Source organism: Centrocercus urophasianus, unplaced genomic scaffold, assembly GCF_019232065.1.
Source record: "Centrocercus urophasianus isolate 14NV4802_14NV808 unplaced genomic scaffold, USGS_Curo_1.0 seq_10, whole genome shotgun sequence".
Taxonomy (NCBI): domain Eukaryota; kingdom Metazoa; phylum Chordata; class Aves; order Galliformes; family Phasianidae; genus Centrocercus; species Centrocercus urophasianus.
In genome coordinates, this window is record NW_024884142.1 from 56,641,341 (window position 1) to 56,657,820 (window position 16,480).

The 16,480-nt window shown below is 40.0% G+C and overlaps 1 protein-coding gene across 4 annotated transcripts in view; it reads right to left on the reverse strand.

The window, feature by feature from the left end:
• LOC122172003 (SAM and SH3 domain-containing protein 1-like) overlaps window positions 1-16,480 on the reverse strand; it is a 520,342-nt gene that overhangs the window by 17,677 nt on the left and 486,185 nt on the right. For all 4 annotated transcript variants that reach the window (XM_042839973.1, XM_042839964.1, XM_042839981.1 and 1 more), the window contains exons 9-14: window positions 15,982-16,114; window positions 11,767-12,113; window positions 6,857-6,928; window positions 4,238-4,381; window positions 1,470-1,605; window positions 201-370 (exon numbers count right to left, since the gene is read on the reverse strand). In XM_042839973.1, the coding sequence (XP_042695907.1) occupies window positions 201-370; window positions 1,470-1,605; window positions 4,238-4,381; window positions 6,857-6,928; window positions 11,767-12,113; window positions 15,982-16,114 (1,002 nt within the window). The remainder of the gene's footprint in view (window positions 1-200; window positions 371-1,469; window positions 1,606-4,237; window positions 4,382-6,856; window positions 6,929-11,766; window positions 12,114-15,981; window positions 16,115-16,480) is intronic.

Here is a 16,480-nt window from a genome sequence, read left to right on the forward strand (position 1 = left end):
TGTGTGGAAATCTTAGTACATTCTGCAACATTTTGCTGTAATTCAAGCAACTCCTTAATGAATGAGTTAAGAAGCTTAAAAAACCCCAAATGTAGCCTCATTAGAAGAGAAAGAATTGTACAGTTCTCACAAAAAATTCTTAAAGAAAGAGCTTTGCCTGAATAAACATATGATCCCTTAAAAACAAACACAGCTGGTACCTTGAGCTTCAGAGAGTCTGTATCATAAGGACTTGGAGTAAAATCAGTGTGAACCCTGGCTCTTCCACAGAAAGGTCCTCTGTAAGGTGGTTCTTCATCATCCCCATCTTCTGATTTCACGCTCTCCCTGTTGCTGGTTGAGGAATCTGTTGTACTGACTGTCTGACCACCTAAGCACGTGAGTGACAGACATTATCAGAACACACCAGAAGAATCTCTTCGTTAAGAAAATTCATTAACAGAGACAAGTTTGAAAGAGCAGTCAGAGCTTCCTAGGAAATGTGAATTTTTTTTCTAGAAAATGTCATGGAAATTAAAACTCCTTAAATGTTATTTCTTAGACATACCTGTGATGGGAATTAATCTACTTTGTACTCCTGTTATCCCAAATTCACCTCCTTGATATTTAACTGAGGAGCTGATTAACTACTATCTCATCTGTAGTACACCACAGGCAGTATCATCTTTCTGCAAAGTTTTGTCCATTAAAAAAACAACAACAACAACAACAACATACTGATGTGAGCTTTTAATTCTGTCTGAAGGTTCCAGAACACCCTTTATGGCCAGTTTTCTGGCAACACTTCGTACTGATGTCAAAAAGATTATTTTCAGAATACACTTTCAGTTAATTTAAAAATCGAGCTTTCTCTTTAGTGTTTTTCCTCAGTATGCTCTTGGCTTCTATTACTAATTCACAGAAGCAAATTCACCCCATCTGCATCCTGCCTGAATTCCGCGTTAAGCTAGAGACAATCCTAACCAGAGAGGTTTTAAGTAATACTTATCTATCTAGTTAATGAGAAAACCATAACGTCTCTCTAGAGGGAAATGCAAAACAAAAACAAAAACGCCCAGCAGGAGTTCTCAGGAGAAGTCTAGCTTAAAGATATGCCTGTCCTCTAGTGACCTTTTATCTGGAATGGAAAAAGCACTCTGACTGCACTGTTACAGGCGAATGGCTCTAGCTCTCACTTAAACCAGCTGTATTACAACAGCAGGACCCTGCAGATGAAGCCAGAAAGGAGCATTTCACCTTTCCAGGGCTCTGTATAAATGCAGAGCAAAAACAGTCTCTGCACTGGTTAGCTTACAGCCCTTTGTAAAATCTTAGTTTTATCTTTTTGTTTGTTCGTTCGTTTTGTTGTTGGTTTGTTTTTTACTTATAACCACTGCCCCTCCTTCGCTCTTCTCTGATTCTGTTTACTGCAGAGATCTCTGCTCCTTGCAACCACAGAAATGAAGCAACGCAGTTACAACAGAACTTACTCATTGAGCTCTGACCACTTAAGGAACTCCTCAGGCTCTCGACTGAGCCACCAGCTTTCAGCTTGGGTTTGTCCAGGGAGTCAGTGTCTGGCGGCGGCGACTGTGGAGAACCTGGTATGACTCCAGGGCTTGACTCCTGAAAAGCGTTGAACCATTTTGTTTGATAAAGGAACACAAGCACTGACAGGAGCTGCTCATTCACATTTGGGAACTTCTTGTATTTTCCTGCTCTTTACCAGACAGGAAGAAAGCCTTTACATTTATCAACTTAATTAGTGGTATTCAGCTGCGGCAGACACCCTACTTTATTAGGCATGATGGCAAGCACAGCAGACTGAAAAGGCTAGAACTCTAAGTAGAAAGAAATAACACACAAAACTCTAAATTCAAAGGTTTAAAAACTTTCTTTGTTTGTTTGTTTTTAGCAGCACTACTTGCAAACAGCTGAAGCTGAATTCAGCTCTCTGAGAAAGGATTATTTACAAGGGTGAATACGAACAAATCAGACAATACAAATCAGCCACCCAGCAAAGTATGAAGGCTGCCTCGAAAGCAATGCCTTTTCTTTTATTGCATTGGTACAGCAGTAGACATTGAAGCTCCCCACCAATATTCCATTACATTTTGTTGCTGTGTGACAGACAGCAGCAGAGAGGCAGTCTGAAACAATGGCACCTGACATGGAAGTGCTGATGAAGTAAAGGTGTGGAACTCAATTCCTCCATGCAGAAAAACATCCAGTGGATGTGAACACAGTGGAGGTTGTGGGTGGTGCATTCCAGCAGTGGAGACAGTAATGTGAAAAACAAGCTGGGATCTGGATAGCCATGCAGATTTGATGACTGTGGTATGCAGACTCTCCTTCATTGTTGGCAAAAATGCATAACAAATAGTGGTGACTACATTGAAGAATAGCATTTTGTACCTGTGAATTTGCTCTATCAGATAGTGTTATTGTGCTCTTTGTACCTGTTGCAATTTCCATAGAAATAAACAGGAGGTATTACTTTCAGTGACCTATGTACATTTTTGCATGTAATTGATATTTTTCTTCATTTATCAAGGAAAGCAAAAACTAACTAGGAAATGCGGATTATGCATAACATAAATAATACACATAAACATAAATGCATAAATAGAGAAATTATTTTGCTACATATGCAATGGGCAAGCAATTTCATTTTTGTTCAGTTAAGCACTGCAGAAAATCCAAACGGTCTTTCCTAGCCTGAAATTCTGTTAGCCACTGTGACACACAGTTAAAGCAAAGCAGCAGATTACTTGTGGCCAGAGCAATTTTTGCTTGTTTTCATTGAATGCAGGCTGGAATATTGGCATAGTTTGAGTCATGCCAGAAAGAAAATATTCTAAAATGACTGTGCCAAAAAGCTGGAAAACAAAAGCAGCTTAACTTGCAAGCAAGAAAAGTTTTTTGTGTTGATGTGCTGAAGTGTTTAGATGAAACCTATTATTTGCATGCTGCACAATCATCAGAAAAAAAGTCATCACAACATATGACTTCAGAGGTCAAGTCAACCTTGGAGAGAGCTACAGAGCACAAGTGTTGCTAACCCACTGTAAATTGATTTTTCACTGTATCCCTTCCTTAGGGAGAGTTTCAAGAGAGGCACCTTAAGGCCAGTCAGACTGACCAAAGCATCTTAAATCATACCATTAGACAAAATGTTTTTAATATAACTGAAATGTAACCATAACTGTGGCACAGTCTATCGTTATCAAGGAGTAGGGCTAACAGTCCCACAGGGAAAGGAATTCAAATGTTGCTGTGCTTTGCACAGATCTGGTCATCTATCTGCCTACTATGCCATCTCCAGATTTTGCAGTTTGGAGTTGTTATTCTGAATCTTATTAATTGTAGCTCCTCCTATACCCAACAGTATTTTGCATGAAACACTCTCTCTGGTGCAGCAAGACATTTCCGTTTTCATTTCTGCTCCTCTTACTGCAAGCAATCCTGGCTATTCAGCAACTGGTAAGAAGCCACTTGGGGGCAATGTCCGCCAGAGAAAGCTCTGCTTTTACTTACACATTTCAATGGTTTCCTAAGCTATTACTTACACATTTCAGTAGTTTTAAACAAATTCTGGAGAGTGTTTGACACTCCACCAGTACAAAGAATCCAAAGTATATCAAAAGGGATGTTTACAGAAAAAGACAGCAATTATTTCTAGGCCACTAAAATTCAAAGTCTTATTTACAATTAATGTACTTCAGGTTTGCCTTTAAGACAAAATTCTATAATGAAAGAATAAAATCTTCTGTGGCATACCTCTTCTGACTGCATTGTGCATCAGTTTTAATAGGCTGTTACAGCGAGCAAGCTATGATGGAGAACAGCTCTGTAGCAGCACAGAGGCACTGTGAATGTGAAGTTACGCTGGGATTTTAAACTAAGTTGTAAACTGCAGATTAATAGATATTTCTTTGACCCCATGTCACTGGCCAGCTCTTCTAATAAATAATGATGATAGACAAAGAGATGGAAACACAGAGCAAGATGTGTAACACCATCAACCACAGGCTTCTGCTGATGAGCTACTTGAATGAAAATCTGAAATGCATTTTCATGGTTGTGCTTCTGTAAGAAGCCATTTCACAGTGAGGGATTTTATGAGAACACAGGAACAAGCCACAGCACGTACTCTTGTTGGAAGTTTCTTTACGTATGCCTTGTAATACCTTGAAGCATGGTAATCGATACTGATTATCACTTCTGTTAAGTAGAATCCACTGCAGATCTTACATACCTGCTCAGACAGAGAGCTGCTGTATTTTTTAGACATCCTCTTCTTCATGGTTTCTTTCACAGATTTCACCTTTTTACCCAGAGATATACGGGAGGCAGAGGGTGATTTGATTACTTCTTTATAAACAAAGTCGCCTTCCTTGCCCTGTAAAATAAAAAAGGATTTATGCCCATAAAATACAAAATATAATTTTTTGACAATCCAGCAGAGGTACCCAGGCTGACACAGGATGCGTCTTGCTTACTGCTTTAAACTCACTTTTGAGATGTTGTGCTAGTACTGTAACAGTTTGCCCTACCTTATTCTTAAGGCCTGACTGGTAACCTTTCCTGTAGACACTGTGTAGTTGGTAGTGACTGTGTTAGCATGCATTTACTCCTTTGAGTTTCAAGTAAGCAGGTAATCTGACAGGAGAAATCAACAACTTCAAGCTAAGCCCTACCAATGGGACACCCAATAGCAGTTTTTTTCTCACCTGGGTCAGTATTGTAGTATTACACCTTAACAGGACTTGGGGTACTTCTGAGACACTGGCGATATATTTATGTGTGAAACACTAGCCATATATATATATATATATACACACACACCCTCATATACAGATATACACACATACATAGACACCTTTATTTGCCTATTCAAATTCACCTTCTATTTTCAGACAGGCAGTCTGCTAACATCTCTTGATGAGCATCTTTTTCTGGTAAAAGGTGGCACTAGTACCTTCTTGAGACATGCACACAGGTTGCTACCAAACTAAATTAGCTGGTCCACATATAGCAACAAAAGCCAGCTGCTTTGAACGTATTTAACCTTTTCTAAACTAGCTTAAGATACCCAGTATTTACTTACACCACAAGTGCAGGCAAAGAATTACCATGGATCAGCTAACACTGAAGAATTTTTATGACTCAGCCCTTTTTCATATTTTCTAGGCAGCATGATAAACACAGTACTTCATTCTATGTTATTTCAGGAACTACAGCAAGGCATCTCTTTAAGAGTTACTACCAGCACTTCCGTTGGCACAGATGCAAGAAAAATCACAATGCACAAAGGATGAAAATCTGATCGGTAGCAGTCAGGTTGACAACTGAATTTGGTCGCTGACTTAATCCTTTAGAAGAAAATTTAGATACACAAAGTAACACACACTAAAATAAGCGTACATTGCATTCTACATAAATGAGTTATCTATTTCCTCCCCTATACTTACACCCTATGCTTATACCCTATACTTATTTACTTTACTGATGTCTGTCAAAAAGTTTATCTGAAGGTCAGCTGACAACTAATTAATCAACATCCTAACATTTTTTCCTTGATAAGTTGACTGACTGTAACTTGTTTGATAACTTTTCATCTTTCAGCAGAAATTAAGGACAACTATTTGCTTTACCTTTTTTGAAAAAAAAAAAACAACAAACAAACCAACACACCCAAGATGTTTAGGTTAATGGACTTCAAAATGTTTTCAAAAAGTCCAACCCAACCTTGATCTGCATTCACTAGTCTGGGACTCTGTGCCTGTCCCACCACTGGTTTTAGTAGGGAAATTACAGACTTCATACTTTCCTATATCAAAAACACAGTATGAACAGATCAAATTACCTATGTTTAAAGATGATCAGTGCATGTTTGAACTGTTTTGCTGAGTTGAAACTTGATGAATATAATGATGAATATCTGCTAACAGTTTTGGACAATGAAAAGGGAATTTATGATTTTAAAACCAAACAAAACTATCCATTAAAAAAAAAAAAAATCCTGCAAAAAGCAAAGAAACAAAAACCTCAAATCACTACCACCAAAAAGAAACCCCAACCAGCTCACTGAATGCTAGTGTATAGAATGTTCTGAAATTTACGTTTTATTTAAGTGAACAAAGAAGCTACTGGAGCCAAAGTTAAAACAGAAACAAAACAATATATGGACAAAAAGAAAAAAAATATGTTGACAATTGCATTTGATAAAATGTTCTGGCTTGTTTCTGTTGTATTATTTTAGGCTATGGATTGACCAACAGCAACACTGGGATTGACATGAGTAACATAAAATGGAATCAATTCTCCAGAGAGTTATTTTATTATACATAAATGCTCTCTTAAAGACAAAGATTTCTGAGATCAATTGTGCAGCATCCAGAACAATGGGGTCCTGGTCTACTCCTCCAGTACTATTAAATACAATGAGAAAAGAAATGATCTGTATCGTGTGACTTCTACCCAAATCATCTGCAGAACTTCACTGAATGAAGTCGGTTTCATTATTTCAAAAACGTTTTACCAATGGAGTATAGTGATCATATGTTTTGCCTGAGGTGATGCTATGAGGAAGTCAGACACAGGAATAGCTCACAGAGGCGCCTCCCAGATCTGTGCTTTGATCACTTGTTCTTGCCTCCTAACATACACGGTATATAAATACTTACGCATACATGGATATGGGCGGAGATGTTAGTCTCAAAGCTAAGGAAGTCTGTGGTTAACGAAGATACTTTGCTTTCTTGGATTCTCAAACTGCTATTATGGACCTAAATTACACTTCAGTCTATTATAACTCTATTGCGCATTTCGTTTTATGCTATTTCAAGCCTCTGCTTTTTTGTCTTATACTCACCATTTGGTCAGAATTGTTTCCAATATGAAGGGAACGATTCGTCAAGTCAAATCCTCCGAAGCTGCAGGTTCTCTGCAAAAAAAAAAAACAACAAACCAAACAAATGATGGAAACAGTTTTATCACAGTGATTGCTCACTCAAAATACTGTGATTTGGAGAACACCAGTGAAAACACATACATCTGCAAAAATGGAAACAAATAAAGAAACAAAAGGATGGGAGATCATAAATCTAGAATGCTGTTAAAAGCAATTTGAGTCATTTGTCTTTTCCAGAGAAAACCCCTTGGCATAAGGTCTGCTGCTGTTGAGTCATCTATTGCCGGCTCTTGATTTTTAAAAGAAAATAGACTTTCTGGTCTGAGGAAATTGTTGATGTTATGCATCAAGTTTTCCACATTGTTAGCAACTCCACCTCAGTACTCTCATCTGCTTTCATAATTTACTTCACAGCAGCAGTGAAACAGAACCACCAACATTTCAAAGCACTGGATAACCTACCTTCTGGGAATACCTGTATACACTTAATTTCCACAGAAATAGAGGGAAGTGGTTGACACACCTGAAGGCTGTGCTATCATTCAACAAGACCTGAACAGACTGGGTGAGTTGGGCAGAGAGGAACCTAATGAGGTTTAACAAGAGCAAGTGTGGAGTCTTGCACCTAGGGAGGGGATGACCTACTGGAGAGGAGCTCTGTGGAGAAGGACCTGCGGGTCCCGGTGGATAACAGGTTGGCCATGAGATAGCAGTGTGGCCAGATGGCCAAGAAGGCCAATGGTATCATGAGGTACATTAAAAAGAGCGCAGCCAGCAGGTTGAGCGAGGTGATTCTCTTCCTCTACTCTGCCCTGGTGAGGCTACATTCTACAATACTGTGTCCAGATTGGGCTCCCAAGTTCAGAAACATGAGGGATCTCCTAGAAGAAATCCAGCAGAGGGCCACAAAGAACATTAAAAGCCTGGAACATCTCCCATATCAGGAAAGGCTGAGTCACCTGGGTCTGCTCTGCCTGGAGTAAAAAAGACTGAGAGGGAATGTGATAAATGTTTATAAATACCTAAAGGGAGGTGGAAGGCAAATGGATGAGGCCAGGCTCTTCTCAGTGGTGTGTAGCGAGGACAAGGAATAATGGCCTAGAACTTGTACATAGGAAGTTCTGTACTAACACACTGAAGAGTTTCTTTACGGTAGGGGTAACAGAGCACAGGAACAGGTGGCCCAGAGAGGTTGTGGAATCTTCATACAAGGACATATTCAAGTCCCATCTGGACGCCTACCTGCGCAACCTATTGTAGGGTACCTGCTTTATCAAGGCATTGGACTCAGTGATTTTGAGGTCCCTTCCAACCCCTGTGATTCTGTGAAGTGCCAGAGGCCTTGTAGGGTAAGAACTTGGTAAAAGGAGTGAAAAAACAATCCCCGCTTATCCATAAGCATTGTGTCCCAGTGATTTAGTAAACCTTAATTCCAGATTAGGTATTTACAATCACAGCGCTATTGGAATATGGCAGCTCTGCTACTTCTCAGAGAAAGTATATCATATTTTCAGTGGCACAATCACTTGAGTGACTCAGTTTTCGCTGAATGCACAGAAGCACTTTATCATAATCATCCTGCATGAAAAAGAAAATCAGCACTATGACATCATTTTCCTTCTAAGAGCAGAAGATAACCAAACTCACTACAGTCGCATTTCCACAGCCAAAACCAGACTGTTAGATGTGAGACAATCAGGAGGCATAGAATCAGCAACTTTGTAAATTCTTAGGGCCCGAACTACTCAAGACAATAACTTTAAAGACACTCAAAATCTCAGCTTAAGACACTCTAAGCATAAGATGAGAACTACAAGGATTACTCAGGTAGCCTTGTGAGTGTGTACTTGGGAAGACTCACTGCCTGAAAACCACCAGTCTTCTTCAACGCTTCGACAGAAAGAAGCAAACTTGATAAAGCACCACTTAATAAACAATTAGATCAGTTACTTCTACTAACATGAACATTCTTCTTGTTCCATTCACTACTTACCAACATACACATTAACTACTTTTCAAGAGTTTTTTTTTCCTGGCTTTACACTGAGTGTTGTACTCATCACAGCTACTGAAACACAAAGCCAGCTTCGTCTAAGCCTCACACACATCAAAAAAAGTACCATAATTTGAGATCAAGAACAACACGTTTAGCTGTGAGTAATGCTGTCCTGTAAAGAGTCCATTCTAACCTATCCTATCGTGTATGGTAATCCCAACAACGAAGAAAGGACATCTGCAACTACTTTGAGCAAACTCATCTGTCAAACCAGCCAAAGCTCCTCCTACAGCAGCCTCACGAGATCAAAACATCTGTTGGTTAAAAGCTTCTGAGTACATGTACCACATTAAGGATTCTTATTCTTTCATTACGGACCTTCCCATACATTTAACATCATCTTGTGTCTTCAGTTCCAGTAATGACCCTGGAAATTATGTACCAAACAAAAGGTCTGTGGATGAGGAAAGGAATATTCAATGGAATGGCCATGCAATCCAAAGCATTGTATTTCTGGGAGAAAAGAAAAACTGATGCTATTTGAAAACTCCATGCACGTCCAGGTCACTGAAACAAGTATAATAAATGACAAAAATGAATGGCAAGGCAAGACAGAGTGACCAATTCCACTGAATACATAGGCATTGCAATTTCTCTGAGGTTGCAGCAAACAAACACTACATGTTTCTAAGAAGGACTGGCATTAGCTGAAGTTTGTTTCAGGAAGAAATGCAGTGGAAAAGCTTGTAAGAGCAGTGTGTTTCCACTATTTATTTCATTTAAATGAGCCTGGAGAAGCAGTTAACAGAGGAGTTCCTCAATAACAACAAAATTATCCATTTCTTCTCTGATTGTATCCCTGTGAATAAGCAAAAGTCATTCCAGCTGGTTTTCATAATGAAATGACTGTAGTTAAGACTACTTTCTAGAAGAACTGAAAAGCTTGTTGCTGGTGTCTGTATTTACAAAGACAGCCTTAGAAAGCATTTCTAAACAATGCAGCATCTCTAGCCCATATGCTCTTTTGCCTGAGATACCACCTACTTACTGTTCAACCCTCAGAAGGACAAATCAGGCTTCTTTCATCATTGTACTATCATTAAGAGAAAGTCATGTTTTCTAAGTATGTCTAGGAAAATAGACACTATGATGTCAGTGGCAGGGAAGGTAGTTACAGCAGAAGAAATATTGAAGTAGTCAATTAATGGCACTGGGAAAAAAAAGAAAAAAATCCTTAATTTCAGGTCCATAGAGCAAAAAATGTACCACTAGGATTTGGTCAACTCCCATACATAATTCAGAAGAACAAGGCTGTGACTCTTATATTGAGAATACCTCACGCCTGAAGAAATGAAGTAGACCTCTCAAAATAAAATCTGTAACTCAAGAGGAAAAGCTCTTTTTCTAATGTAATCTTCACTGGAATATCTTGCTTAATGTTATGAGTGAACTGCTGTTTCCACCCACTGAAGTAGGGAATATATCTACATTGTCAACAAGAAAAGAGACTTAGCTGTTTCAGCTTTGGAAATCTGGCTGGACCCAAAGGCAAGTTCCCAGGAAACTCAACATCATGGTGAAGGAAACTGCCAAAGCTAAGTATATAGCCAGGAAGTGCCTTTGGGTCTCTCTGGAGTGCTCAAATCATTTTATTTCCCATTGTACGGTACCACTTCTTTTTTTTTTTTTTCCTCCTTTTGATCCTTTTCCAAACTGTTCTGACAGAAGAGAACACCTTCACCTCATGCAAAAAAGGAGTGGCAGCGGCCAGGAAAAGAGCAGGAGGAACTCTTCTGATGTGGTGAGAAGCAACCAGGATGGTAGTGTCTAGATAATGCAAAACTCCCTGTCCTTCTGCACCTGAGTGTTGACAGAAACTACAGAGCTGGGTGGGCATTCTGATGAGATGTAAGCCGAATGGGAAAGGGCCGATATGAGGCAGTGACAGACAGTCGGAGAGAAATTGAGCACAATTAACAAAGCATGCCTCAATCCTCTGAAAATTTTGTAACTCTCTCAGTATGCCTTTAGAAGAACACTGACTTACAAAGCATTGTTTAAAAAAAAATGTTTTTGTAATGCCTCAAAGCTTTTCAACACTGATCTCAATTTACGTTCTATAGGAATTTTTAAAAAACAGCATTTTGTCACGTTTGCTCTCTCTCACACATTCCACAAAACTCTTCTCTGATGCGATTATATCAAACTCCTCGTGGCATAACGTCATATTCTTTTCTTATAGCTGAATTCCAGTGCTTAAGCTTTTCTAAAGGCAAGGAAAGCAGGAGAAGCACTATTTTTTACTTCAAAGTATATAGTAGAAACAGAGTTGACTGCAACCTCACAGAAACTGGAAGACCACCTTCACGTAAACTCTTTGACTCACAGACTTTTGGTGGATTCTCAAGAGAACCCTTTTAGTACAACGATCCACTGTGGCAGCCCACTTCCTCTTGGCCTCCTCATCCTCCTCGAGCAGGCATCTCCTCAGGTCCTGCTTGTCAGCCTTGCTCAGGGTCCTGTCAGTAACGGGACGCACCAGCTGTGAGAGGTTGAGGTGACTGTATAGGCTTCTCTCCACCACATAGGTAATATTGAACTCGCTGACAGAAGTGCGCCCTCGAAGCCTTCTGTTTGGGAAGCCACAACCTCCACCCCCTTTTGCTTTGTGCCGCAGTAATTGTAGGTCACAAGTTGTGGTGGATGCTCCTTTCCTAGCAGGGCGCTGGCAAAGAAAAGCTCTGGAACAGGAATAGTTAGTATCCATTTTCTTCAATCGGATCTGCTTCCTTACACTCTGAATCTCCTCCAGGGACACCAGAAGATGGTGCTTGTGCCTGCTGCTGTCATAAAAGCAAATGCTCTCTGTACTTACCCCATGGCTCAGCGAGCCGAGGCTCTTCTTCATCTCCCCATCTGTCAAGGAGCGGCAAACTTTCTGGGTCTTCTCATCTTCCGGGTAAGAAAAAAATGTCCCAAGTTTCTTGGGAGGCTTGATAAGGCCACGGCTATCAGTTTTGCTGAAGGTCTTGACCAGTTTCCGGCTAGCTCCCCATGTATCAAGACTGCTAGATGAGGGAGAAGTAGTAAGCGAGTCCGAGTCATCCTCTGTCTGCTTCTCGCAGGAACCATCAAAGTAGAATTGCTTCTTGTGAACTCCAGAGTAAAGTGCTGATCTGTCATCCAGTATAGCAGAGTTGTCAAGCGACTGCTCTTCTACGCCTGCAGGGGACAGAAGCAAGACAATACACATCATAGCTCATAATTCCCTGAAACATTTCTCCATAAAATCTTATTTTTTTCAACTAAGATATCAACAACCATCCATTTAAAACTGCAGGAAAAATTTTCCCGATACAAGAAACTCAGAAATTATTTGCAGCTGGGTAAATCTGAAGGAGCAACATCCGTTTGTGAAGTGAGAGTTCTGAGGTGAGATAACAATATGTAGACCACAACATCCTGTAAGTAAAACAATTGTCATTTTAAGTTTTTCTCATTCACCTGTTGCTAATTGAGACCTCAAATGGTGTCAGAAATCCTGAAATCCTGGAACTGGGACATGTTTCTTAAGTTTTTCTTCTGATACTTGCGTAAGATGCTTTCTTAAAAATCAGCTTTAATGAAATTACAATAGGTGGGAAGTATATCTTGGTATTAAAAACAAACACACAAACACAAACATCATTCGTTTAGGTTCAGTTTTCCAATACCCAATGCTTTTTCTGCAAAAATCAGTATCTGTCCCAGAAAGTTGTAGAGCTGAGCTTTGGGCTGAAATGAAAAGATTTGGGATTTTGATAGGGGAAAAGTAACCAACTTTAATTAAATAGAATTTACAGATCTGAAGTAAAAAAGAAAGTGGGTCAAAACTGTGGTTGTTCCAATTACAGCAGCGTTCTGCTAACAACAGAAACTCTTTGTTTTCACTAAATATATATTTCATAGAAAGGGAAGAAAACCTTTTGAAACACAAGTACTGGATATGGGAAAACAGCAGGACTCCTTTCTCAAATAGAGTGAATGGACAAAAATTACCTGCAACTGTGATTCCTTATGTCTTTTATCATTTAAGAAACATTTTTCCCTGGTGTTTTCTGTAGTGCAAAATGTAGGGGCAGATATTCAGTGCAGTAATAAGAAAAGAATCAAACGAGTACACATCTTGCTCAGTCCTGCTTGATAAATGTTACTGCATTTGTGGGCATGTAACAGAAACACACACAGAAATAGTAAATTCTACAATCCAACTTCGCCTTCCTCTACGATGGCTTCTACAATTCTAAAGCAGAGCCAAGTTTGAACCATTTCTAAAATGCCTATGATTTACTGAACTCAATAATTCAATAATAGGGGGAAGAATTTAAGACAGAAGAGCATTATCTTCCTTGTATGAGCTTCCTGTCTCATCTTCAGTTGTCTCATTGGGAAAAACATGTTTGTCACTTATTTGCAAAAGCTAAGACAGTATTCTACCAAAGTAAAACTCAGTGTGACATTGAAGGAATAGTGGATACATCTGACACAACTTCTGATGTAGATGTGATTTGTTTTTAAATGTTACATAAGAATGGTGCCCAAGAAATAGAACCTTCAGTTATTCAGCTTACTGAGAGAAGACTTAACAGAAAACACACATGGATTAAAATATTGGCACGTTCTACTGACAATCAGATCAGCAAAACTTATATTTAGTGCAGTAATTATTCTATTACTCCTCAACAGTAGAAACATATGAGGAGGATCTCAGACTAGGATGCCTTTCTTTAAAAACAATGGAAGTGTATATGGAATTTTGGCAAAGTTTTTCTTCTTTGAGATGGAATTTCTGAGAAGGATTATGAATAATCTTTCTTCTGGGGTATTTCATGTCAGTGTTCAAACTGAGCTTACTGTCATGCTTGGACAAAAGTTGTTGAACATCAACAAATTTACCGTAATTACACTGATGCTACCGTATCAAATTTGATATCCAAATCTCAAAAATCTGGCCATCTAGGATTTCACATAACTTCATGCTTACATACTGCTTTGAACAATAACAACAAACAGCTCAAGAACCAATTTGGTCAACCACAGGTAACCTGAAAGGGCAGACGGAAATCCCCAAATCCGACCACAGTATTATCTGTGATACTGCAGAATCCTCTGACATGTTCAAACAAGAATACAGGCCTCCATTACAAAATGTGAGGAGGGACAGTATTTCCAAAGCACTTTTAATACACTGTATGCAAACTTTTGTGTGGCCAGACCTTACTTAAAAAAAAAAAAAAAAAAAAAAAAAAAAGACATACCTACTCCTAATGTGTAACGGGCTACTTACAGGGCCTTCTACTTATGTAGAAGCAATGTGTAAGCAACCCATATTGTTATTTAACAATATCATTTTATTGCTGTGGAGATTGCCAGGAGACAATGTAAAAAAAAAAAAAAAAAAAAAGCCACAGTGCTAGCTAGATAAGATAAAATCTCTGAGTTATAGATGAATTATTCAGAAAAGCCTAGAGTTAAAAGAGAGAAGATGGACAGGAGATGGAAACAGAAGGAAGCAGAGTAAGATTATTATTATTTTTTTTTTGAGTTAATTCAGTTATTTGTCTGTGAGGAGTACAGGTGGGAAAACTCAGTGGAAAAAATTTGGAAAGAACTGGGACGCATAACTGAAAGACTGAGGGGAAAAAAAGGAAATAAGATGAAATAGAACTGCAAGTGAAGCACTGTGAGAGAGGGAATTGAGAGCAAACCAGACAGTTAACAAGCTGAAGAGAAACCTAGTCAAACTGTAGGAAGGCACCTGCACATCCAGTAACTTCTCAGCTGCCTGTTCCTGCAGCTGCTCCCACTCCTGGGGTCTCTGGCTGATTGCTCCCTGCAGCTTTTTCCCAAGGTAGGAAATGCATCTCTGGTATTCTTTCCTCAGAGCGGGGGAAAAATGGCCCTGTCTTGCCCAACTCTTCTCATAAAACATGCCCTTGCTTACCAGACTTATGCCCTCTGCATTTCCCCTATGAGATGATAAAAACCTCCTCAGACCAAGATAGCTGCCCAGTGCAGAGCCCTGAGGTGGTTGAGCCTTTCACTCCAGCTGGTTACACCATTATGCATGGGAGAGGTCGGCTAGATTATAAAACTGCCAACAGCTTCCTGCCACATACCCAAGAAGATGCATACATTCTCCTTAAATTCACTCAGAAGTAAAAAAAATATGGCTCAGCTCACTACAAAGCTGAGGGGAGTCATGGCGTACGACCCTGGGGGAAGGACATAGACAGGTACCCACGGTTCCAGTAAGGACTCAATTAGGGCTTTGCAGAGAAGCTACTCTTAGGCTCAGGCTTCTTTAGTCCGAGTGCTCACACACAGATACAGGTCATTCGGAGTTAATTTTGCAGCACGGCATTCCCAGGGGCTGAACTCTGTTTCCCATTTCCCCACCCTCCTCCTTCTCCTCCTCCTCCTCCTCCTCCACTCTCTGTTCCTCTCCCCCTGTCCCTTGGCAGCATGGCTCAATCAGGAGCCAAACTGCAAGCAAGCTCCTCCTGAATGAGGAGTTAATGTTATGCGAGGCAGCAGCTATCCCATGAGAACATCCAATGTAGTTTCTGTACTTCTGCCACAGAACAATACCATGTAGTGCAATTGCTCTACCCACCAACCACTCCCCTCCCCAAATTTGCTAAGTGCTTCACCTGTGTATTATCCCTACAGCTGTCACACAGGCCTGGGAGATGGGAGCAAAGCAGGGGCTTACCTCCCTGAAGTGCCTGCTGGGCAGTTGTCTGCAATTGCTTCTACTCTTATTCCCTCTACAGTGGCATGCAACACAAACCAAGTTCTAATCTCCTAATGAAGGGCTCTCCAGTGCTCTGTAAATGCCAGGAGATCGGCAGTAACCACATCCTAGACAGTCACTTTCTTCCTTCTACTGTCTCAAAATGTAATTACTTGGGTAATGCATGCATCACAGACAAGCAGCCTTTCCCTGTGTCCCCTCAGAACACTTCCCACCCCTGCCCCCTTCTGTTCCCTCTCAACACAAAAATGTATTCACATAATACAAGTTTAGTCATATATGTGTTGATTTTACCTTCTGTACTGGGTTTTTTCATTTCTTCCACTCTTATGAGTTTCTTCCTGACTCTGCGAGTAGAATTTACCAGCTTGTGCAATCTCTTAAACTTCACCGACTCCTCTGTTTCATCATCGGATTGTTCTCTTGACTGGCAAAGAAACAAAGGGAATATTAATAAAGTAGTTGTTCCACTGCTTGCTCCTTCAAGTCAAGTTAGCCCAGTTCATCTGCTGCGCCGTGTCAATGCAGCTCTGTAACTGGTGTTATATTTTCAGCCCAGGTCAGAGAGAAACATTTAAATTACTGAGGGTTTTCTTTTTTTCTTTCTCCTTTTCTGAAAGCATGACATACCATTTTGATTTCTAAATCTGTGCAACGTAAGATTCTAGGCACTGAAATGCATTCCTGCCCTTGTCTTTCTTCCCATGCATTGTGCAATAACTACTTCCACGTCCTCTCTCAGTACGTTTCAGGCAGGGCTCTTTCCCAGGGCTCTTCTTACCATACCAGTTAC